This window comes from Filicampus tigris, chromosome 20 (assembly GCF_054856515.1).
Source record: "Filicampus tigris isolate MCC_2025a chromosome 20, RoL_Ftig_1.0, whole genome shotgun sequence".
Classification (NCBI taxonomy): domain Eukaryota; kingdom Metazoa; phylum Chordata; class Actinopteri; order Syngnathiformes; family Syngnathidae; genus Filicampus; species Filicampus tigris.
In genome coordinates this window covers 3,017,043-3,041,000 of record NC_141236.1, presented here as the reverse complement: position 1 = coordinate 3,041,000, position 23,958 = coordinate 3,017,043, and the positions used below count along the sequence as shown (strand labels likewise).

The 23,958-nt window shown below is 38.4% G+C and overlaps 2 protein-coding genes and 1 long non-coding RNA gene across 6 annotated transcripts in view; 1 reads left to right on the top strand and 2 right to left on the bottom strand.

The window, feature by feature from the left end:
* The window catches only part of LOC147127860 (uncharacterized), a 28,390-nt gene extending 18,478 nt beyond the window's left edge, over positions 1–9,912 (bottom strand). For 2 of the 3 annotated variants that reach the window (XM_086018309.1, XM_086018311.1), the window contains exons 1-4: positions 6,584–6,709; positions 3,643–3,746; positions 2,838–2,886; positions 1,825–1,977 (exon numbers count right to left, since the gene is read on the bottom strand). In XM_086018309.1, coding sequence (XP_085874435.1) covers positions 1,825–1,977; positions 2,838–2,886; positions 3,643–3,744 — 304 coding nt within the window. In that variant the 5' untranslated portion in view covers positions 3,745–3,746; positions 6,584–6,709. Of the gene's footprint in view, positions 1–1,824; positions 1,978–2,837; positions 2,887–3,642; positions 3,747–6,583; positions 6,710–9,775 lie in introns of those variants that run through there. The other variant, XM_086018310.1, reaches the window with a different exon arrangement.
* Positions 5,938–13,378, top strand: LOC147127859 (uncharacterized). Of its 2 annotated transcripts, none has more exons than XR_015083783.1 (3): positions 5,938–6,733; positions 9,787–9,863; positions 13,048–13,378. It is a non-coding gene; the product is annotated as an uncharacterized LOC147127859 (long non-coding RNA). The 2 variants fall into 2 exon arrangements; XR_015083784.1 differs by lacking the exon at positions 5,938–6,733 and adding an exon at positions 6,815–8,717.
* tnfrsf21 (tumor necrosis factor receptor superfamily, member 21) overlaps positions 10,685–23,958 on the bottom strand; it is a 35,085-nt gene continuing 21,811 nt past the window's right edge. Inside the window, exons 5-7 of the mRNA XM_086018312.1 lie at positions 18,758–19,023; positions 15,405–15,645; positions 10,685–13,278 (exon numbers count right to left, since the gene is read on the bottom strand). Coding sequence (XP_085874438.1) covers positions 13,049–13,278; positions 15,405–15,645; positions 18,758–19,023 — 737 coding nt within the window. The 3' untranslated portion in view covers positions 10,685–13,048. The remainder of the gene's footprint in view (positions 13,279–15,404; positions 15,646–18,757; positions 19,024–23,958) is intronic.

The window sequence follows — 23,958 nt, the reverse complement described above, 5'->3', positions numbered from 1 at the left end:
ATAGTAACTTTTCAAAGCAGTTTTTAAATTATATTTTGTGATAATTATTTATCAGTATTCAACAATGGTGACGTGCTTGCTTCCTTCCTTTTATTTCCTCCCTTCTTTCTTTCTACTGCCCTTCTTCTTCTCATCGATTGCAATAGAAAATTTAAGAAATGACTTGTGTTTCAACTGGCTGGACAAATCAGCCGATAGTTCCGAAATCCTCTCTGCCACAGTACGCCTATTCCTTTCCAGACAAATGTTGGGACACACAAGTTCTGCAACTTTCAGATGCGTGTTTTAACGCACGCACCATCGGAATGCGGCTTTGATGCTGATGTGGTATCGTTAGCAATCAGGTAGCTTTCTTTTATCCAGAGCTTCTATCTAGGACAGTGTCTGAAATACTATCATGTCAAAGCCAAAAGGTAAACGGAGCTGCATTGAGTTGTGTTGGATGAATAGATAGATTTGGGTCTTGTGAGTTCAGCCAACATTAATTTTTTACAGTGCAGTCAACTGCCTCGACTAACATTAGCAGATTTCAGCATGCGCGTTTTAACGCACGCACCATCGGAATGCAGCTTTGATGCTGATGCGGTATCATTAGCAATCAGGTAGCTTTCTTTTACGGCTAAGGGTGGAAATGGACTGCTGTTTCCTGAGAACCAACAGCAATTCATTCATCCTCTTTCTTCTTAGTTGTCCTTGCAAGTGGTCATATTTTTCTCCATGATGAGTCTCATAGTGGGGCCGCATATTATATTCCTTCGGACACTTATTTATTGCACACCGAGCACACAGGGTTTCCATTCACCTCTGTGAATAAGTAGAAATCGGTTTCTTGGAAAACTCTGCACTTTGCATAGAGAAGACACTTTGGCTAGTACGGGTAGACTACACTGTAATTAGCAGAAGGCTAAAAATCAAGTGTTTGGTTTTATTGCATTTCTTCACTTTGAAAATGCATCCTGCGGGTCGGATTGGATCCCCTAGCTGGCCGGTTAAGGCCCATGGACGGTATTTTTGACACCCCTGACATAAGGGCTGACTTGGAGCCAGTCACAAGAAGGAGTCATGCCATATCAGCTATGACAAAACTCCTTTCAACTCTGCATTTCCTTTAGTCTGAGTCATCCCAGTGCACTTCAACAATTGGTGATGGCCTCTCCAGGAGGGTTTTTTTTGATAAACAGAATTTAAACGAAATGTTACACAGAATGGGCACATATGAGGACTTAAAGGTGTATAGAGCAGCTAATGATTACTATCATCAACTTGTGTTTAACAGGTCACCCGTCTTCAGATGTCCATTTTGACTGATGTTGTATTATTTTATTACTTTACTGTCTAATGACAACTGTGTAATTCACAAGTTTTTTTTAAATGTGCTTCAGAAAAATACACCAAAAAATTATGTTCACCGTAATAAGGAATATGCAAAAGAAAAACATTTCTGTCACTAGTTACTAGTGATAACAGCTGCCTTACACAATCGAAATAACCAGAAAAACTTGAAAGAAGACAAGGACATGACTACTACCAAAACATAGGAACAGCAATAATCTGTTTATCTAACATTGTTGTCTTCAGCATTCCTCAGAACAAAGTAAACAGATTCCATGGAGGACCAAAGATTCATTGTTTTATTTTATTTTTATTTTTTTACCCCATAAATGAAAGTATGAAACTGTTTATAAAGGTCTTTTTTTGTCGGGTACACACGGCCAGCAGACGAACTGCGTGACCCTGCTTTGATTACAATGTGTACATTAACCTTTTTTTCCTCAAGATACAAAAACATTCAAAAACATGGCATGATTCCATTTGAGAGCCTACCTGAGGTGATATCAATGTGTGACAATTTTGCAGTGTGATCCAGAGGCAGGGAAGAGCTGCTATTGAGCAGCAGAAAGCGAAGATAATCCACTGTCTCATCGCTTGTTACATTTAGCTCAATGGACACTTCATACTCATGCCGACTGAGCGGCTCTGTGGGAGAAAAAGACAAATGATCTCAACTACTTCTATTAAAAAACAAAAACATTTTAATGTATTAGCTGAGTTTTGGGGTGGTACGGTGGTCGACTGGTTAGCACGTCCGCCTCACAGTTCAGAGGTCGTGGGTTTGATCCCGGCTCCGGCCTCCCTGTGTGGGATGTTCTCCCCGTGCCTGCGTGGGTTTTCTCCGGGTACTCCGGTTTCTTCCCACATTCCAAAAACATGCATGGGAAGTAAATTGCCCCTAGGTGTGAGTGCGAGTGTGAGTGTGGATGTTTGTTTGTCTCTGTGTGCCCTGCGATTGGCTGGCAACCAGTTCAGGGTGTCCCCCGCCTACTGCCCGATGACAGCCCCGCGACCCTTGTGAGAATGAACGGTATGGATAATGGATGGATGGATAGCTGAGTTTTGGGAAGTATTTCCTCTGCCTGTTTCTACGTGTGTGTGTGTGTGCTGTTTTTTTTTGCACCACTTATTCGAAAAAGGATGACCTGTCTGAACAAGGGTTGTCAAGAGAAGAAGAAATATACACCACAAAATATGCAAAGTAAGAAGACTCACATTCTAAGCATCATTATCATACACTTGGTTACTTTTTATCTAAAATGTTTTTTTTGGTTTTATATTTTACAGTGGATTCTTTTGTTCTTCATTGGGACTTTTTGAGCTTTTTGCTTTGTCTGGTCCCTCACCTAAGGCCTGTTTGCCCAGACAATGTATACAGTAGCCCCTAAGATCTCTGGGACAAACAAACCATTGCATTACAGCAAGGTGATGGCTCAGGGGATGAGTACGGAAAAAATATTGAAGTAATCAGAACAAATGGGAAGTTATGTCTTATTCTAACTCACCATCCCTTTTCTCCCTTATGATGTGTTGTTCTCCAACGCGTGCTTGATGCTTAAAAAGTGACAAAAGAGACATCTTAATTGTACTTTCCATGTCATTGGACAAACCATTTACGCCAAGTATCATGTAAAAAAACTACTTAGCACTTCATGCACCACCATTATAACCAACATTGAATACAGTAGCATAGTTGGCCCAAGTGTTCCTTAAAAACAATACTGACTCAACAGTTTATTTAATATCGTAAGATGCAGTCATTATGCACAGTTTTTACATTAATACTTCTTAATTAAAGGAACATCAAAATTCTGTACTGAAATAATTGGTCAATGGTTTTGCATCTAAAATTTCAATAACTGAATAACTGTTTTCAAACAAACAGTACTTAAAGAAATCTGCAAATGTATTGAAATGTAATTGTTAAATACAACTGAACTGCTCTGTACTTAGACCGTGATTCTTTCGCATACCACTAGAGGATAGAGGATGATAGCATCCAAGGCCGTTTCACACTGCACTTAGCAACTTGCAGTGCACACACAAAATTAATGGTTTCATCAATGGTGCGGCATTGATAAAACCATTAATTTTGCGTGTGTAATTACATATAATATACATCGCGTCACGGTGCAACATACAAGGTGGACGTTTGCCGCTCTGGGCTTCACCCTCAAATTGAAAAATGTTCAATTCAAGAGCTGTGTTGCCATGACGTCAGAAGGGTGCTGTCGTCCTTGCGTGCAACCCCGTGGCAAACACCAAGAAAACCAAGTGTAGTGTGAAAAAGCCTCAACACAGAGAACCTACCGGTGACACCAGGCTTGACAATTTGATGATGTTTCCAGTTTCCAAAATACAGAGCGTCGCCAAGACGAGAGCAATGATCAAGCCATTCTTATATATTGCCATTCCTAAGAGAAAACAAATGGAATTACTTTTTGTTCCAATTCATCATTCAGCTAGCTTTGTTAGCTTTTTGCCATCAACACAACCAGTTTTATCTGATCCCATTTGAATCATTGCGTGAAATATGCCATGCCGACGATAATGATACATATTAACAACATAGCAGGACATAAAAAAACTTCAAACAAAGGTGAAACAAAATATTGCTTGTTCATTTGCAGTGCAATTACAAAACAAGTGTTTGAAATCTGCAAATCAGTGTCGATCAGGGGTCACCGACCTGGTACCGATGAGCACCAAGTACACCCCAAGAACAATATGAGCATCTTGCTGTCTATTCTAAATATAGCTCATATTTTCTAGGAATGTTATAAAAGTGACGATTGGAAAATGTAAGCACTAGAAGAGATTTATGAATAATAAAGTGTCGCATATGACCTTTATCTCTAATTATTCAGAGAAATCATTAACACGACCGGTGCGTTCACATAAATGAGAATCATTAACTCATTCAGTGCCAGGAATTTTCAGAACCTCTTTTACCCAAACGTTTGAAAAATATTTTTTTTTAAAAATAGTTCCTGGGATTGAATGGCTGGACTGTGAAAAGACAAATAAATATCTCCTTGGCACTGAATGAGTTAATAGTTAATAAGAAGGAAAAGATGGTGATTAATGCACTATAAAATAGTGAATTTCTTTGGTGTAAATTCAAAATACAAAGAATTCACATTGAGACATAGGTACCTCTTGAAGAAATAAAACCACTGTACAGTTAATTACATATACTGGCAAATCAAATGTGATCAGGTATAAAAAATCTGCCTTTGCAAAGATCATGATAGTCAGGTTTGACTGACGCTTTAAGAGAGGTACTGATTTGATATTATGTTTATTGCTGTAGCTCGATCTTGCATCTATGTATTTTTAACATTTGACTGTCAAAAAGGAAAAAGTCATAATTCAATACAAATAGAATCCCCAAAATATTTATGGTGATTTTCACACTAAACTGTTCGGACAAAAACACATTTGAGTTTGAACGGAACATACCAAAGGGACAGAGAATGGAAACCTAAATAAAAATTAAAGGATACTGTCATTTGTTTATGTAGTTGGTACTTTTAAAAGTTGGGCCTCTGGGCAGCCTGCCAACCCATAAAGTGTAAACTATAACAACCAAATACATCATTTGTTTTCTGCCTATTTCCATATGTGTGCCCATGAGCAAGTGGCTCTGAATTTTACGATACTATCACAATTCACCTAATTTACATGACCACCTCAAGACTGAGGTTCTCGGTCCTTGACTAGGCAACTAACCTGAGCGAAGACCCAGAGCTAATATCTAGGACAGTGTCTGAAATACTATCATGTCAAAGCCAAAAGGTAAGCGGAGCTGCATTGACTTGTGTTGGATGAATAGATAGATTTGGGTCTTGTGAAATGCAGGAAACCCAATTTTGAGTTCACTCAACATTTTTTTACAGTGAAGTAAATAAACTACATTGACTAATATTATCAGCTAAGCAGCTTGTTCTTGTTTTCTTATTTTAAGCCATTAAATGATTGATCTAGATTTTTTCCTTGGGCGTAAATCTCTTTCCTCATTCCTTGCACACACCAGGCGTGAACTAATGTTATGCGTACTACTGTATAATAATGTACTAATGTTTTGGCCCAAGAGTGCCGCTGTCAAATAATTGACTTATGAATATAACGAAAGAAGTTCCCCAATTATATTTGTACTTAGCATGTGGTGATTTGTCAGTGATTTACAAGGCAGACATTTTGGGTCTCTTTGCCTGTGGATTCAGAGTCCAGTTTTTCCTCGTCAAAGATTTTATAATACAACAACAACACTTTAAAGGGATTAGTGTGACGCAGTAACTTATCATTAGTGTAATGGAATTGTCAAGTGAACAAAGAACAGTACATTGAATTGTTCTCACTGATTACAACTTGGGCATGTCTGTCTATAGTAAGAGTCAGATAGACACACAAATGCTTGTTCAAATAAACAGTAAAAAAATAAAATAAATAAATAAATGTCCATATAAGTGTTTAAAATAGCAGCGCAGTTCTCTTTGTTTGCCACGGTACGGTTCAGTAAACCCTGAACAGGTTTCCACTACGCAGTGAAGGCGGGATGGTGATAGCGATGTCATCTATACAAATAGTGAAAAGTGTCCATCCTGGTTTTGCTGCTGTCACCAGCACGAGCAAAACAGCAGCAAAAGCAAAACAAAACAGCCAAGATTGGAGCATCCAAATCCTCGGTCACTGGGCAACCCGCACTGCCATCTGAGTCAAAGACAACCAGCAACATGAACTGGTAGCAGGTGACACCAGCTAGATTCCAGCTGGTCACCAGCTATCACCAGCTCCTGGATGGGCACCAACTACATGCTGGTCTGGCTGGGCTGCTTTGGCTCAGTTCATGGAGCGCGTCCCTCAAGGTTCGGATGTTAAAATCTTGTATTGTTTTGCTTATACTGCTGCTGCTGTTTTAATCTTGCTGGTGACACCAGCATTGACCAGTACAAAAACACAACAAAACTATGCTGGTCTACTTCATAACTCAGTATTTTTGAACTTGTGAACTAGGCTAACCAAAACATCAAATATTTGACATTCAAATTGCCTAAACCAGAGTTAATATACATGATGATAAAATACAGCAATGTTATGTCAAAATTTCCCATGTTGTGTAAGAAAATCGGTCATTAATCTAATCTGCTCAACAAATTACTGAAAAAAAATGTATATATATATATATATATATATATATATATATATATATAACCTATATATATAAGGTATAAATAATGAGTTTTCTTACCTTGGTTCACATCCCTCTCCTGTTGATATTGGCACTTTTGTGTATATGGTTAGCACATTTCATGATGAACGCTTACGGCTTGTAAAAGCCCGCCCAACCCGTACACTCAACTGTGGAAAACATGCTGCTTCAAATACTTCCTGAAATTTGGTAAGACACACACACACACACACACACATGCGCATGCACGCGCGCGCACACGAATACGACCATACTTTTCTGTATTGTTTCCTTGTATGTATTTTCTGTTGCCCGTGTGTGGCATTTGCCTTTGTCTCGAAAAATATGACAGAGATGTGTGTGGGTATTTATCAGATTGCATTAATAATTGTGACAAAGTAAAGATCAAATCAAATACAAATAATTCCCTGGAAACAATTGGTGTAATTACCTCTGGGAATTAATAACCTGCAGCAAAATAGTGATGCATATACACACATAGAGGAAGCAAGGGATCATTAATGTTTAATAATGTACATCAAAATGTGGATACTGTGAATAAATGTCTGCTTCAGTATTAAACATTCCAACTCCCAGAGGGCAGCTATATGATGCTTTATCATCCGTGAATGGTTAACTTTGTTCTGCAAATGTCAGAAACAAAATGGCCAAGTATGTAAAACACACAAGGAATTCATGTAGCAACTATCTTGCAAGGCAACGGTCGTGTCCGAGTCGTAGCAGGTGAGGTAGACGTACTGCGCTTCTTGGTTCCTGTCCTGATCTAATAGACACAAAAAAAAAATACTATATATGCAAGAAAATTTGAAATTAGAGTAGACATTAAAAACATTGCGAATAAAATATTTGAGGACATTTATGTCAGCATTATATAATAGGCATAAAAGCCCAACTGATATGGATTCTTCTTGTGATTTTTGATCCACAGGTTTCACATAAATATCAGGGTTCATTTTATCGATCAACGACCAACTCGATTCAAATGCGATTTCAAACAGGCGAAATAGTGGTATTATAATTAATATAATGGCAATGTGAGACTGGCTCTTCTTGCATAACAGGATCACTGTTGAACAATCAAGAATGTCACATAGTTGCTCCTTTAAGGTGTTATTTATCAGGGAAGACCTTTTATGGAATGTCTGATTTCATTTGCTTGGGTTGATGATTCCGACACTGCCCAGACAAGCTTGACAGGTCTTGATAGTAATCTTTGATGGAAATATGTATGTTGCCACTGGATCTGCATTACTTGCATTGAAAAGAGGCAAGAAAAATGTCTCTGCAATTCGGAGGAGCACAAATGACTATGAAAACTGAAATAAATTCCCTATTTGGATTCAATAGATGAATATGATACACATACATAGGCCCAAAAAATTGTTGTTTGTTTATATTTTCCCTGCGACTGGATGGTGACCAGTCCATTATTTGGGTTTAGGTGCAATCTCGGGTTTGTTAGAACCATACAAAATGGTAGCAGACTAATTAGCCTTAATTTCCCCACTAAAGTGTCTATCTTCCTAGATTGCATCTGTATAATGAAAAAATAACCCGAACAATGCGCTGTCCCTGGAGAGCTTGCAAGCACTGGAAATCCCAATTCATTAAGTAATGATCAAATAAAAGAAAAATATCAAAGAAGGGGAAAAAAAACGTGGTATCTTGGCAGGAAAGTCCCCATACCCCATACAAATTTAACATAGATCTGTCTTTTGAATTAATAAAGTGTTGTGCATTCTATTTTTCCAACATGGCCGCCATGTAATCGATGACTCCCACTCCCTCTACTCTTTTCTTTAAATGCTCTTCTGTTCTGCTGTGAATTCACAAATGTCTTTTGTTTATTAGTGGGGATCAGAGGCACCTTTGTGACGGCAATGTTGTTTGTGTGTGTGTGCGTGTGTGTGTCTGTGTCCTTATTGTTGTGTTGTTAACCAGTGTAACCAGAGCCTTCCGCTCACTGGAGCCTTTAAGACGAGAACAAAGAAGAAGAAGCTTGAAGATTGTGTGTCAAACATGCATTGATTATTCGAACAAACAAAGTGTTTAATCCACGTGAAACAAGACACGATGATGACTACTGTATATGCATTTTTGTGGGGCGATTCATGACTTGGAATGAGGAAGTGTATATTACCTGTGAAACAACAAGACATTCAGTAGTTATGAGGTACAGTACTATAAAGCGTTTGCTCTTGTTCTATTTATTGTATTGTTTGTAAAGTTCTTTGTTACAGCTCTAGCTGTTATGAAATGCGCCATATAAATAAAATTGTATTGGAATGTAATGGAATGTGGCTTTGAGGGATATTTGACAGAGCTAGAAGTCCTTGTGACCAAGGATGTCTCCGGGCCAGACGACCTGGTCCTTGAAGTGATTAACCATAGATGGAGAAGATCAGAACCTACGTTTTTGATTAGACTTATCTGACGGGACAACACTATATACTCTATGTGAACACTATATATGTGAGGGTTGTATCTTAGACAGCGCCCTTTTCTCACTTCGCACCCATTGGTGTGAGTGTTTGCGAGGTAAGAAAAGAAGACCAGATCCGACCTTGTCTGATTCCTGTCTTTCAGAGATTGAAAGAAATGGACGAGCAAATTCAATCAACTTGATTGAGGCTTGATTTACATTGGATTCTTTCTTGAAAGATTAAAACGAACACGCATTGGAAAATGGTTGTTGTTTGTGAACTAATAATTGAGCTTACATTCCAAGTGAGTGACCTGCTGACATTTTCCAACACTCCCTAAAACATGAAGTTTTCCGTGAAATTCAACACCTGCAAAATAATTGATATCTCAGCCCCTGTAGCAGATGATATAAAGAATTTGAGATCTTGGATATGTGGCTTTCACACAGTTTCTTATTATTTACTGTTTCAATCAAAATTGTAAAAAATAAAGTGTCAGTGCAAGAGAAGCACTATTTTTAATTTATTCACTGCCATTGAAGAATTTGTCTTTTCACAATCGAGCCATTCAATCCCAGGAATTTATTTATATATATTTTTTTCAAACGGAAGGGGAAAATAAGGTCTGAAAATGTCTGGCAGCGAATGAGTTAATTTAAAAAAAAAAAATCGAGTGGTGATTACTATCTTCTATTCTGTACAAAGCCCTCAATATCGTCATTGTCTACAAACATATATCTTAACCTTATATCACGTTCAACTGGTTCCTCTACTTCAAAGTCAACAAGTGCATTGACTATATCATTACCTTTATTTCAGAGCTCCTGCGATCATCTGCCTTCACCATCACTGCTCGAAAAAATTCCGGGACATCTGAGGACTCACGACACCTTCACGTATGCTTTCTGATGTATTTCATTGGCTAAGAGACCGAGAATTGGTTAAAAAAAGAAAATGACGTATACGCTCTCCCGGCTGTAAAAGTAGAAAGATGCAAAGCACTCCCAGCTCTAGTGGTAGAAATGCGGTTATGCGCTCCTGGCCTAAATGGGTTAAAGCAAATGAGAGGAGCCGCTTTGATTGGTGGCGAATCAAGTAGGCTGTGTTCACACTCACATTGGCGCAAAACCCCCTTTTTCAATGCACCGCCCTGTGCTTGCTTGCATGTGCCGGCGAAAACACCAACACTTAATCTAGTCTGCCCCTGCATAGATTTAGACCATGCTTTATGTCAGACATTCACTGGTTTACCAAAATAGAGCCCAAGATTTGTGATATGCGCAGTAAAAACACAATAGCAGTACTAAGAAAAAAAAAATCCTACGTTGCTCATCTCCCTGTATAAAAAAATATATATAAACGCTATTTTTTTAAATGTATAAGGAAAGGGGGGTATGCAATGTACATAAGAACAATTTTAAAACAATAACAATTCAAAAAACAAAAAGGAAAATGGATTTGAGTTCAGCAGCATTAATAGTCTAGTTAATAATAAAGAAATGTGCAAAGATGCAGGCATTCGACCAACATGATTTTGACTGTCTTGCTTGTCGGACTCTTCCACTCAAGGCTCCGGCATTTTCTAAGTTCGGGCACTTAGGAATAGCCACATTTCAAATTTGGGTTTGGTGAAACTTGTTCGAACCCGTTACACCGCATGCTATTAAAAAACAAAAAATCAACATTTCATTTACATGAGTAACCACTACACACAATGTTATGACAAATATGGAGCTTTTATTGTTCGTTTTTAAAGTTACAAAGTAAACATAGCTATGCTTGTGAATATGGAAATCTTCCACTCAACCCACCATCACCTTCATCTTTTCATACTTCAACGTAGAAAAACAAAAGCCCTCACACCATGAAGTCCGAGTGAGGGCATTCTCGTTATCCTTCTTGTCGCTCTGTCAAGTTCACAGGAGCATATCTTGAAATTTGTTACTGAGAGAGTCAAGCCCAGTACCCATGTTGCTGCTACCATCGTGGCGACCCCCAAGATCCTTTTTGGTGCACTTTTAAGTTCATTTTAGAGTACTTTTAAAGAAAAACCAGAGTGACTTTACTGTAGTATTTCTTTTGACTCAAAAGTCATACGTAGACATATTTCAAGTAGAATGTGGAGTATGCATATCTTGTATTCCAGCACGTAATTGTGTCATGCCAAGCAGAGGGAAATGCACACAATGGCTGTAAAAAATATAATAAAATAAAAACATTGTTAATAATGGGATGCTACAAAAATTGAATAGTGAAAAAATAAAATAAAAAGTCAAGCTTATGTTAACAACATTTTATAGTTAAAAAAAGAAAAAAAAGTGGGGAGGGGGGGAATATACAGACATAGATGACCACAATGTATTGCACTGTCATATTGTGGATGTTTTTTTTCATGCATTGCAATCAGCAAATGGAAGAAAGCACAATTCGAGCATTATCAATGCTCAACTTGCTCTACGACAAGTTGGTAATTACAGTCTCATCATCCCTTTGATAATGTCATATATTCATCGCAATTGAAGACATAGACACCATCTTGGCCCATTCTGAGATCGTAACTAATGCTCTAAATTCAGAGACAACGCCTATTCCAGAACAAAAATGATTTTATATGAACAAATAACTACAAATTAATTAGTGCCTTACTCTAAGAACAGTTTGACACAAATAATAAAAAAAAAATTTTCAGAGCCTCTAAACTTGAGTGGACTTGGAAAGAGAGTGACAGATTAGAGTGGAGCAGAATAAGTTACAGAAAAGGTGCGAATAAGGCTTTGGTTGGAGCGCAGCCAACTTGTAGAGAAAGTGTGTGTGTGGGGGGGGAGTGCCTATCGGAGCTAGTTCAGGCACATATGCTGAGGGCTAAACCCACACTTTGGATAATATGTTGATAAATGTGTGCTATATATGTTTAATTATTGAAGAGCCTCTTAAAATAAACAACAACAATACCAATGTACTGCAGGGGCGGAGCCAGAACGTGGCTAATGGGTGGGCCTGAAAAAATCAGGGTGGGCCTCAATATTTCTCTCACTGAGCACAATCCTCCTATCTCGGCACAAATATATTCAAATAAAATGATGAACTGAATAACATGAAGTTCAGATCTTCCTTAGACAACCACAATTGTGCCATTCTTAATATTAAATAAAATAAAAAACACTACTTCAAAAATAATGTAATAATTTATAAAAAATGTAAGAGTATATATTTTTTTCATGAATCCCATTGGGTGGGCAGTCTGTCAATCTGGGTGGGCCTGTGCCCAGGCCCACCCATGGCTCCGCCCCTGGTGTACTGACTTGTTTAAAATGAAATCTCATTTTGATTTGTTTTTTTTTTCACTCTACGGGAAATCCAGTATTATCCATGAACGATGCTAGTTTACCATGAAGAAAGTGCTTTGTATTTTCAATGAAACCTAACATAGTGTCACTAAACAATGAAAAGCATATATTTCCAATTAAAAAGCAAAAAAATGTCATCAAAAATTGAATCATGAACTTTAAACAAAACTTGGAGATGGATGCTTTTCATTGGATGGAAACAATTTGTTCAACAAGCTCCTGAGCCATGACTTAAAAGGAGATTGTGTAGAATTTAGTGCTGTCTAGTGGTAAACTAATAGAATGCAATGACCTAAATTCAAAGTGCGTACGTACTAGACCAATGATTATATAAAAAAAAAGATACGTTGATGTGATATGACATATTTTTTTGCATATTGATGAGGAACTAATAGTACATTTTTAAAATGAATGATCATTGAAAAATCAAAACATTCTACACACTGTCCCTTTAATATTGATGGTTGCTACATTATAAAACTCAGATTTGGTAGGGAGACACCAAGTGTTGACCCTGTATCATGGTGGATGAAGGAAGAACAAGGAACACACAATACAAGATAGGAGGAAGTTGTAAAGGTCAAAAGCATTAAACGTAGACAATGGGCCCATTTACAACCATCTACATAAACTTAAGATGATGGGAAATTGTGTTAGATCAAAAGTGTACTCAATTTGAATGGTACCAGAAATGTTATGACCTTATCTTATCCTCTGTGTGTCTTCTCCTTAGCCTACAAAAGGTCAGGTAGGTGGCTGTAGACTGAGTCCAACAGCGTTTGGCTGGCCTCCTGACTTTTGACTCCGGCAATCTCAAAAAGCTGATCCAACTTGTCCTCGGCAGCGGGGATCTCCTCGATGACGTGCAACTCCTCGGGGTTCAGGATGTGCAGCATGTCGTCAAAGATGGGTTGGAGGTCGCACGGGTCAAGGCGGACTTGCCGAAGCACTGTGTCTTTCTTCTCTGCGGTGATGACAGAGAAAAGGAAAAAAAATCTAACATTGACTTCTCACTCTATATTACTTGCACCGCTAATAAAGAAACAACTGGATTTACACGCACATTTTCCGGCTTCTGAGATAGTATCAGAGGCATAACGCCGCCTCTTTGTGAGGGGATATCAGGAAGTTGGCACCCAGGGTGTGACGTTTAACACGAGTCTCACTCATGTCTCCACCCCACACCAGATGAGTGTCAGATTTACAAACTATCTGATTGTAGGAATGTTTTATCTCCAATACTTACATCTGAGAAGCTCACTTGAATAAGTGCCGCCACTAGTGATGTGCTAATTTCGCAGAAACTGTGTGAAAGATGCTTAATTTTCACAGAGAGAACCAATTAACAGTTTTACAATTACTTAACAATTTAATGCCGTCTTAAGTAGAACCATCAAATTGACTGGGGCGCCGTAGTTAAAGGAATAATGACTCGTTAAGTATTTTTATATTGTTTAATACCATAAAATTTCACAATGGTAATGAAATATATACAGAATTAGGAAAAGTCAAGAGGCCAGGAGCATCTTCTATCTATATATGCAGAGTGGTAACACATCAAAGTTTGAAAACAGTCAAAATGACAGCTCTCCTAGTGTTAAATTTCCAGTGATACTGTACTCCAAACATTTGAATACTATACACCATGTATTGCCTTAACAAGTCTTTTTTTAACTCAATAATTAATCGCACAATTTCTCATAATTAATCGTGATTAATCACATTTTTCTACTTCTACTATTTTTCACAAGGCTTGTAACAAATATTTAGCTGAGTAAAATCTTTGAATAATGTAAAACCATTAAATCGAATGTATATTACTTTGAAAGAGTGTTCTAATTGCTAAAATACAACTGCGGTACAAAACCATCAAATATGACTCAGCTCTACAAAACCAGGGGAATGTTAATCATGCACCTTATTGGCATGTGAAGTCATAGTGGGGATGTAATTTTAAGGTTATATTGTACTTTATCTCCAACCCTTGTTTATTATTTTTCCCCAGTTCCTAATCATAACACCCAGAAAATAAAAGGCAAAGTGAAACAATATTGTTAAGACAAGAATTGAGCAGTTAGTTGAGTACAATACTAATGGCAACCACAAGAGGGCAATAATAATCAATTTATTTTCTATAAACCGTGTCCTAATTTAGGGTCACAGTCAGGTAAACTGCAGTCAATCCTATCTGAATTTGGGCGAGAAGTACACTTAACGAGTCACTTTCTAACCTATGACCAATTTAGAGTCTTGAAATAGCATTATGCTGATTGTTTTTTCTTTCTGTATATCACAAACAAAAAACAGAAACAAATGCATGTTTTTGGAATGACGGAGTTGAGGGCACTCATAATACTCTTAGTCATGTTTTGATCAGAGTTCATCGAGATTGCCATGCATGAGTGAGTCTCTAGAGGCGTTTGACGATTGAGCCTGTTGATATTTACAAGATGTAAAGGCTACCACTAAAATATCAGTCTAGAGTGAAGAATGATTATCTTCTCTGGGTATCCGTTAGTGAAAAGAGAGCTAAATACGATAAAATAATTGAGGATGTGAGCAAATTAATATTTGGGATTATACCCAATCAAAGTATGTATTTGAAATTATTTTTTTTAAATGATGTTTACATTTTGCAGAGGGCAAATACTGCGAGTTTGGAGATTCAAAATGGTGACTTTTGTCACACATACTAATAATTGGGATGAAATTAGCAGCTAGACCAAGGGTGGGAAAACCTTTGTGCTGAGGGCCACATTTGATTCATTTGAAGTCATAAATACTATCATTATAATTAACAAAATATCTAATTAAAAACAATATGCTTAGAGGGGAAGTCAACTAAAACATTTTTTTCAAGTTTATGTTCTATGCAAGGCCACTAGTTGAAACAAGGCTTTCTGATAAATATTGATTGTGTGGAATCTGAGTTAAGCAGCAAAATCCACTCGTTTTTTTTCGCCATCTCCGGGGGCGGCCATTTTGTCAATTCTGTCGACTGAAAATTACATCACAACTACCCAGGGCTCAGGTAACAACCAATCAGGGCTCAGCTTTAGAAAACAGGCGAGCTGTTTACAGACCACTCACCTTTAGTGATGAACGAGCCGTTCCTACTAAGAGCCGAGTCTTTGCTGGAAGTGGAATCGCAACGGAGCAGCGGCTCTGACTCATCGTGGAAGAAGCCTTTGGTACGCTCCACTGGCGACTGCTCCACACCTGCAGCACTGCCGCCACTGCCACCACTGCTGCTGGGAGACTCTGGAGGCTTGTGAATGGGACTGAGGCTTTGGCTTACATTCACAGACGTCATCAGCTGGTTTATGTCAAACTGGGGAAAGACAGATAACACAACATGAGTAAGGTGAACAATGTTTTGGAATGGAGTTTGTATATGTTGCCATGATGTTTACTAGGGCAAATTAGCAACATAATTTGATTATATTGACCTTCAGCTCGGGAACTGTCACCGTTCACATTGCCATTGTTTTCAATTATAATGTAGGTACGATATTTATATAACTATTTCAGAAGTCAACCCAAAAATGTTCTTTCCAATAATATGTTCTATGCGCCTTCACTAGTTGAAACACGGCATTCTGGTTAATATTGCGTTTGTAGAATATGAATTAAGCAGTAAAATCCACCTGCTTTAGCCATCTCAGGGGCGGCCATTTTGTCACTCTCTGTTGACTGATAATGACATCACAGTTGCAACAACCAATCAGGGCTCACCTGATTTCTGAAGCTGAGTCATGATTGGTCCTTAACTGAGAACTGAGCATCTGTTATGTCATTTTCAGTCGACAGAAATTACAAAATGGCTGCCCCCTGAGAAGGCTAAAAACAGGTGGGGTTTACTGCTTAATTTATATTCCACTAACGCAGTTATAGAAATAGTTAGAAAAAAAATCTCATGGAATTTAATATGAACATCCTTTGATTTGAGTTGTGACTGCCATGTTTCTTTTATTATCTCCATGTACTGTACTGTCCTTATTGTCCTCTGTATATTGTCCTTCTATCTGTCCTCTGTCTCTCTGGAGCTGTAATGAACATTCATTTCCAACCAGCAAGGACTGGTTTGGAGATGAGCTCATGAGAGAAAGTCTTGTTTTTCCCAGCCTGGACGGTAGCGGAAGAAATGTAAGCACTGCTCAAATTTTCTTGTGTTCTCCTCCATTCATTGATGACAGAGTCCCTGTGGTGCACAGCTTTGACAGAACAACCACTCACTATCACACAAGAGCATCTACTGTATGTAGAACTGTAGAACACACAAAACACAATAACCAGTCAACACAGAAGCAGAGGAAAGTGGAACATTTAGGAAAGCAGGAAGCAGCAAGTTAGTGCAGTCTGACTAACACAATCGAATATTTTGTGGTACATATATTAAACTCTGCTGGAAATCACCCAGAAAACTCCCCACTGTAGATCTAAAAAACCTGTTCATAAAATCAAATGTAAGATTTGCAGCTGCAGTAAATTGTGATTGAAAGCAGCTTTTTTCTGACTTTATCCACCAAAGCACTGACGGTGTTATGAATGGGCAGCGTTGGCCCCAATTGAATCGATGCAAGGAAGCAAAGCAGGAGTGCTCTTGAAAAGGATTTGATTTCAAGAATTACAAAAGGCAATCAATTCACTGCAGGATAATCAAAACTAAATTAAAGAGTGTCCAAACAAACCCGAGTCGAAAAAACAAACAAACAAACACACACACACACTACAACATGAGGACGTGACAAATGACAGGAAATACAAACAGGAGCAAGATCGTTCAATGTTAGAAAGGAAGCAGCGAATTAAATACAAATAGACGAAATGACGAGAGACACCTGGACAAGACACGAATGGCTAAGGGAGGTGATTGGTAGGCACAAGGGACTGACTGACGAGAACAGGTGGTCACAAAAACCTAACAAGACACAAGACATGAGAAGGAATACAAGGAAAACATGATAAAACAAATCAAAACCACATCACAACACAAATCATGACAGTTGGAAAATAAGTACACCATTGTTCACAGTTTCACTTTTGATACGCAACAAGATACAGAAAAGATCAACTGTATTTTTTTTTCATAGCGAGAACTAGACATTCTAGTTCTACCACTAGGTAACTTTGAATACATTTTTGATGAGCTGAGAATTTCTGAGGGAAAACCTGTACAAACCCATCGGGCCATAAACGTTTTTATCAACATCTTTTTCAGCTGTCAGAAGGTGAAAGCATACAACCTCAAGTCTTGTGCAAAGCACAGTCTAACTGTGCACATGTGCGGGGCTTTCTTTCATTTGGTATTTTCCGAGATTTTACATTAACATTAATCCATTAATAGCAGGGCAGTCAAAGTGCACCAATGATTGACACTGGAAGCAGAAATAGACTCGCTGAGATTCGTGCTTGACATTGGCGTGTGCAAAAATGCGTTTATATAGATGACCTGCAAGATCTCCCCTTGCGGATGATGAAGCCGGCACATGTGATGTGGGTAATTGGCAACAGACAAAAATGGTACAATTGATAATGTGCCTAAAAATCTTAGTTGTTTGTTTTATATAGAAATTAGCGCTATGCTGAGAAGGCAGTGGTGGAAAATCATCCACTGATTATTAAGCAGTGATGAAAGATGAAATGATCTGCACTGGCAGACAGAAAGTCTATGACCGCAGAACAATACCGTTAACTGTTAGGCTTTGACCTTGAATCATGTAAAGGATAAAGAACTGAATGTAGCCATGGTTGGGTTTTCATGTGAATATTGCACCAGGCTGAGACAAGAATGTCAAATGAGCAATGGCCAGTGGACCATACTGTTCCGGAGAGGAGCTGTGCAGATGAGTGCCACCAATCATTGATGGACCACTGCTCATTGGCTAAGCTTCTGCCTCCCATTCCAGCGCCACTCAGATGACAAAGGCCAAGCATCGGTTACTTTTAATGACTGCTTTCATGGTACTGCAGAACAACTTGCGTTCATTTTGCTGGTGAAGATGGATTTTGGGATTTTTGAAAAGTAGGCCTTCATTGGACAACCTACTGTATTGTATGTGCATTCAAAGTCAAAAAAATTGTAAACGTAGGCTTTAATGTGTCAAACTTGCACTAGCAGCAACATAACTCAATAGTTCTACACACACACACACACACGCATACTGTTGTTCTGTTGTTTTACAAAGATCATTCACATTGCGCAATCCCACACAGTGATGTGCGCCAGGGCCAACTTGTTTCAAATCAGTGGTAGTAAAAATTGAAAACGTTTCACTGATAAAAATTAGGGCACGACCGATTAATCAGCTAGCCGAATTTCAAATCGGCCATTTTTTTTTTTTTTTTGCCAAATTTTGCAGATTTTTTTTTTTCTGCATACCGCAACAAAAAAAACAAAACAAATTGGTCTCCCTGTTCATTCTCCAATCTTTCTCTCCTACCTGTGGGTTGTCCTCCATGACCAGTCTGATCTTCTCCACCACGTCGATGCGGCGCTGTCGGTGCAAGGCGTTGATCAGCTTAGCCAGATTGGCGTCACTGTCCCGAATGGTCCAGTGCTGCAGCGCAGCATATGCCCGCTCGTGATCTGACGAGTAGCCACTGGATAAGGCTGCCACTTCCCGCTCGGTGGCGTTGGCCAGCGACTGATAAATGTTAATCCACTGGGAGCCCACCTGAGCTGCAACCAGTTTTAGAATGTCCACTCCTAAGAGAAGGGTAAACAAATGGATTTGTTGTCTTTCTGTACACATGCGATATATGAAGAAAAGGGGCGGACTGCTGAATTTCATAATTCTAGACTGCAGACAAGAAGTTCCAATGTGTTTTTTCTAATAAAGACGAGCACTGAAACAAGTCTCTAATCTAAGTCATGTTTGAAATTGTCTATTCCCTGCTCACAGCCCTGAGGCTGTTGGGATAAGAGGATAAACCTGACAGCCATAAAGTGTTTCACAGAATAGCAAAAATATTCAAAAATAGTCTCTTACTACAAATATACCGTAACACTTTTCCCCGTTCGTATTAAGGTTAATCATCGTCAAGGTCGTATTTTGTGCCCACACCCAACAGTACTATGTAAGTCGGTACAATTACAATAAAATGATCAGAGGGGCGGAGTCCTGATATGCGAGTAATTGATGCTTACCCAAAAATGATTGTAATTATCTATAGCTGTAAAAAGATGGCACCAAAGCACTTTTTTTCTATTAGACAAGACTACCGCAGACTAAATAAAACTCCTTTTTGGGTGAATAACAGAGGATAGCCCCGCCCCTCAAAAAGAATCTGTATACATACACATACATAGCCTACAATTATACCGTATACACATTTTTATTATTTATTTTGTTTTTACCTAATCTACAAATCAACCAGCCCATCTTTCCGTTCAAAACAATCAAATGCACTGCCCATGCTCTAATTAGATTATGATTTTGCAGGGCATCTAAATATGATGGGCGTGTGGATGTTGACTCCATATAAATCAAACGTTAATATTTGTAATTCATTGTCCACAAATCAATGACACACATACAGTATGTAAATAAAATTGCGTTCACTAAAGATACTAAATGAATATTTAATTCAACAATTAGTAAAAATAAAATTGAGGTGGAAGTCCTCTTATCGCCAAGCAAAGTACTGTATGCCTTGCCTGTCTTAATGACGTTTTCATACGTCTTCAGGTACAATTTTCTAACGTCGGATTGTACATACGTAAGTGAAAATCAGATGTTATCCAACACACGGCCCATTCACATAAGATTTAAAGTGGGGTTTTAAAGTTAAGTCAGAAGGGGAAATAGTAGTGCATTCAAAGCAATGCATTCACTTGTGCAGCAATTTGCTCCCATGCCACTTCTCTGTCCATCGCTGCTGTTGAGAAAATCACAGATTCCTTAATAGCATTTATCATAAATATGCCCTGTCCGATAGCAGTCCACAAAGGGGTGAAGAATATCCAAGATCCACTTCAATGTCGTTTTCCCATTAGCATTGATTCAAAAATTTACATTTAAATCGTTCTCCCTGGTGATTCTAATAAATGTTTTCGACAGTCACTGAGTCACATGGGCTCACACGTGTTACCCTCTGTGACCAGTAAAACAGGTCATTGAGTTTAAGCACAGCAGCTAAAAAAATACTGTACATTGCAGTCTGTGCTCAGCATGAAAGACAAATGGAACTGTCTTCACTGGCCTGGCATGCTGTAAGGAATTTGCTGAAGGAGACTGTCAATCACCAATGCATGTTAACATTTTAATCATAAATAGCATCTAGACCACAGCCAGAGTTTGGAGTAGTAGTTTTCAAATTCTGATGCAATGCACCCAAAAATGTCTCCATAAACAAAAAAATATATATAATCAATTAGTAACACCACACTCGCTTATACATATCCAAATTAAGACACAACAATTCATGTCTTGAATAACTGGTTCAATCTTTCAATAAATGACATTTGCTACACAGTTGAGTTCTTTGTCTTCTTTGATCAATTGAGTTGGCTGATCCTTTTGACTTCTGCTGGCATCATACTGTATTGACAGCAAAGCCTCCACGCACAATGAATTATTCATCCACTTTGATAAGCATCAGGTTGATCCCTGATTGATGTCCACAGTGGCAAACACGCTAAATGCACAAATCCAGGATGATTTTGAGAGATTAAATGGATAAGCCACCACTGAGGCAAATATGTCGCACGCACACACGCCGACACAAACACACCCAAAAAATGAGTATGAATTCATATAAATCCAGAGGCCAATACAACGACACATGTGAGGTATGCACATATATGCACAGTGACTTGATGCAAGTCACTTATAATACATGCTTGAACATTGCTGCTGTTACACTTTTTATACCCTCAATTCGAAAACCGAGCATCTCATCAACCAAACTTTTTGACCTCGTTTTCGGATCCAGCCAGACACACGCGCGTAAAAACACAAACATATTATCATCACTCAGGCTCAAGATTAATAAACTCGAGTGGAGCGTGGACCCACAGGACCTCGCGTGCCAGCCTTGTGGGTCAAAAGCCTGCCGCCTCGTTGGCAATAACAGACAGTGACAGCAGAGAAATCCCCTTGCTCTGTATGCCTCACTGTCCCTGTTAGCTGGACACACTTGGGTGGCCTATAAAAGTCTCGTGATGAGTCAGGGTGCCAGCCAGCAGATGTGTTTATGTCTTTGCATGAGGAAGTAGCAAGGCTGAGCGTGTGTGTTTATGCATTTGCGTGTACAGCAATGTCGACTAATATTTTCTCAACCCCTGTCACGATCTTTAACTGTGCTGCTAATGTGCCTTTTATGCAAAAATGAACATTTCTGGGCAAAAATAAGATGCCCAGAGGGGACTCTCTATCAATTTGAATGGCTAACAGCACATATTGAGACATTTTTTTTCTTAACATTTGTTGTGATGACAAGCAACACTCGAGTCCAAGGCCGAGCTGACAAATTCATTGTGTGTGGACAATGAGTCATCTTCTTTGTGGTGTAAACCCATTCCACTCGTGACATGATTTGCTTTCTTAGGAAAGCCCATTAAAATTGCACTGTGCATCACTTTTTAAATCCTATAGCAGATGAAACCTCCCTGACGTTTCCTGTAGCTAAATACCCGTGAGATGTAGAACCAAGGTTAATATACTGTGGTTCAGAGAAACTAAAAATTTGATTAAAAAAAAAAACAATTTTCGGTAATGAAATAAAATGAAAATGGCACCAAAAAAAACTACATTGTACGTTTATAAAACTAACTAATACTATCAATAATTATATACCAATATTTAAGAAGGAAGGTCAAACTGTTGTTTGTAGATTAGTTTAAAACTATTAGACAATGCTAACATTTGTGATTTTTTTTTATCTTAAACTTAATAAATACTCCATATATACATATATATATATATATATATATATATATATATATATATATATATATATGTACATATACATGGCGGCACGGTGTTCGACTGGTTAGCACGTCCGCCTCACAGCTCAGAGGTCGTGGGTTCGATCTCGGCTCCGGCCTCCCTGTGTGGAGTTTGCATGTTCTCCCCGTGCCTGCCTGCGTGGGTTTTCCCCGGGTACTCCGGTTTCCTCCCACATTCCAAAAACATGCATGGTAAGTTGATTGGACTCTCTCTCTCTCTCTCTATATATATATATATATATATATATGTATATATATATATATATATATATATATATATATATATATATATATATATATATATATATATATATATATACACATATACATATATATGTATATATATACTCCTTATATATATGTATATATATACTCCTTATATATACTGTATATATATCCATCCATCCATTATCAATACCGCTTATCATCACAAGGGTCGCAGGGCGTGCTGGAGCCTATCCCAGCTGTCTTCGGGCAGTAGGCGGGGGACACCCTGAATTGGTTGCCAGCCAATCGCAGGGCACACAGAGACAAACATCCGCACTCACAATAACTTCTAGGGGCAATTTAGAGAGTCCAATCAACTTACCATGCCATTTCGGAATGTGGGAGGAAACCGGAGTACCCGGAGGAAACCCACGCAGGCACGGGTAGAACATGCAAACTCCACACAGGGAGGCCGGAGCCGGGATCGAACCCACAACCTCTGAACTGTGAGGCGGACGTGCTAACCAGATTATATATATATATACTCCACATATATATATATATATATATATATAATATGTATAAATACTCCACATATATACTGTATATATATATATATATATATATATATATATATATATATATATATATATACGCTTAATATAAAACTGATCTTCTCCACTGATCTCGTATCCTTCTGCAGTGGTCTAAAAAAGCCACTGTCCACTTGTGTTGTGAGATTACTAATTGCTCTTTTAATCAGGCTTTTCAACTACTTCGTGTGCAGTTAAAAAAAGCACTTTGTATTGTTTCACAGGTATTGTTCAATGACTTACAAAATTGGTGTATGTAGTTGGTTCGGAAACAAATCTGGATCGGCAAAAATCGCGATAGGCAGGTCAGGCTTTTTAAAGATCGGTGATCGGCCAGAAAATCTGGATTGTATTTGCCCAAATTCAGTTTTAGAGCCCAGAGACATGAAACACATTAGTAGTCTCATTTACGATGTGTTGCATGATGTGTAACAGAGAGCTGCGTACGTCAGCACCTTTAAATGCTTTGAATTTTACATTGAATACATCACATACTCAAATGTATACCAACTGGAGAACACTTAACTTTTATTTTAATTTGTGAAATGTGTACGTGGGTGACCCTTCCCTTGAAATAATGATCTTAACCATCAAACACAGGCAGATCTAAGAACAGGCTACCTAGGCCCACCCTGGTACTGCAGCACACAGTAGATTCTAACATGCGACTCCCCACTGGGCCAGAATGTGGAACTTGGCATTATTAACGGAGTGGGTATTTAACAAGGGAGGATAGTGGGCAGGTTCAATGTTGTTTTTCTTCATGTTTTTCGCAACATTCTCCAACTTGCTTCGGAAATACATGTTGCTAATTACATTACTTCACACGGAGCGCAGACTACTACTTGTGAGGTTCTTTTCTAGTATCACAATGTTGTTTTTTCCATGGCCC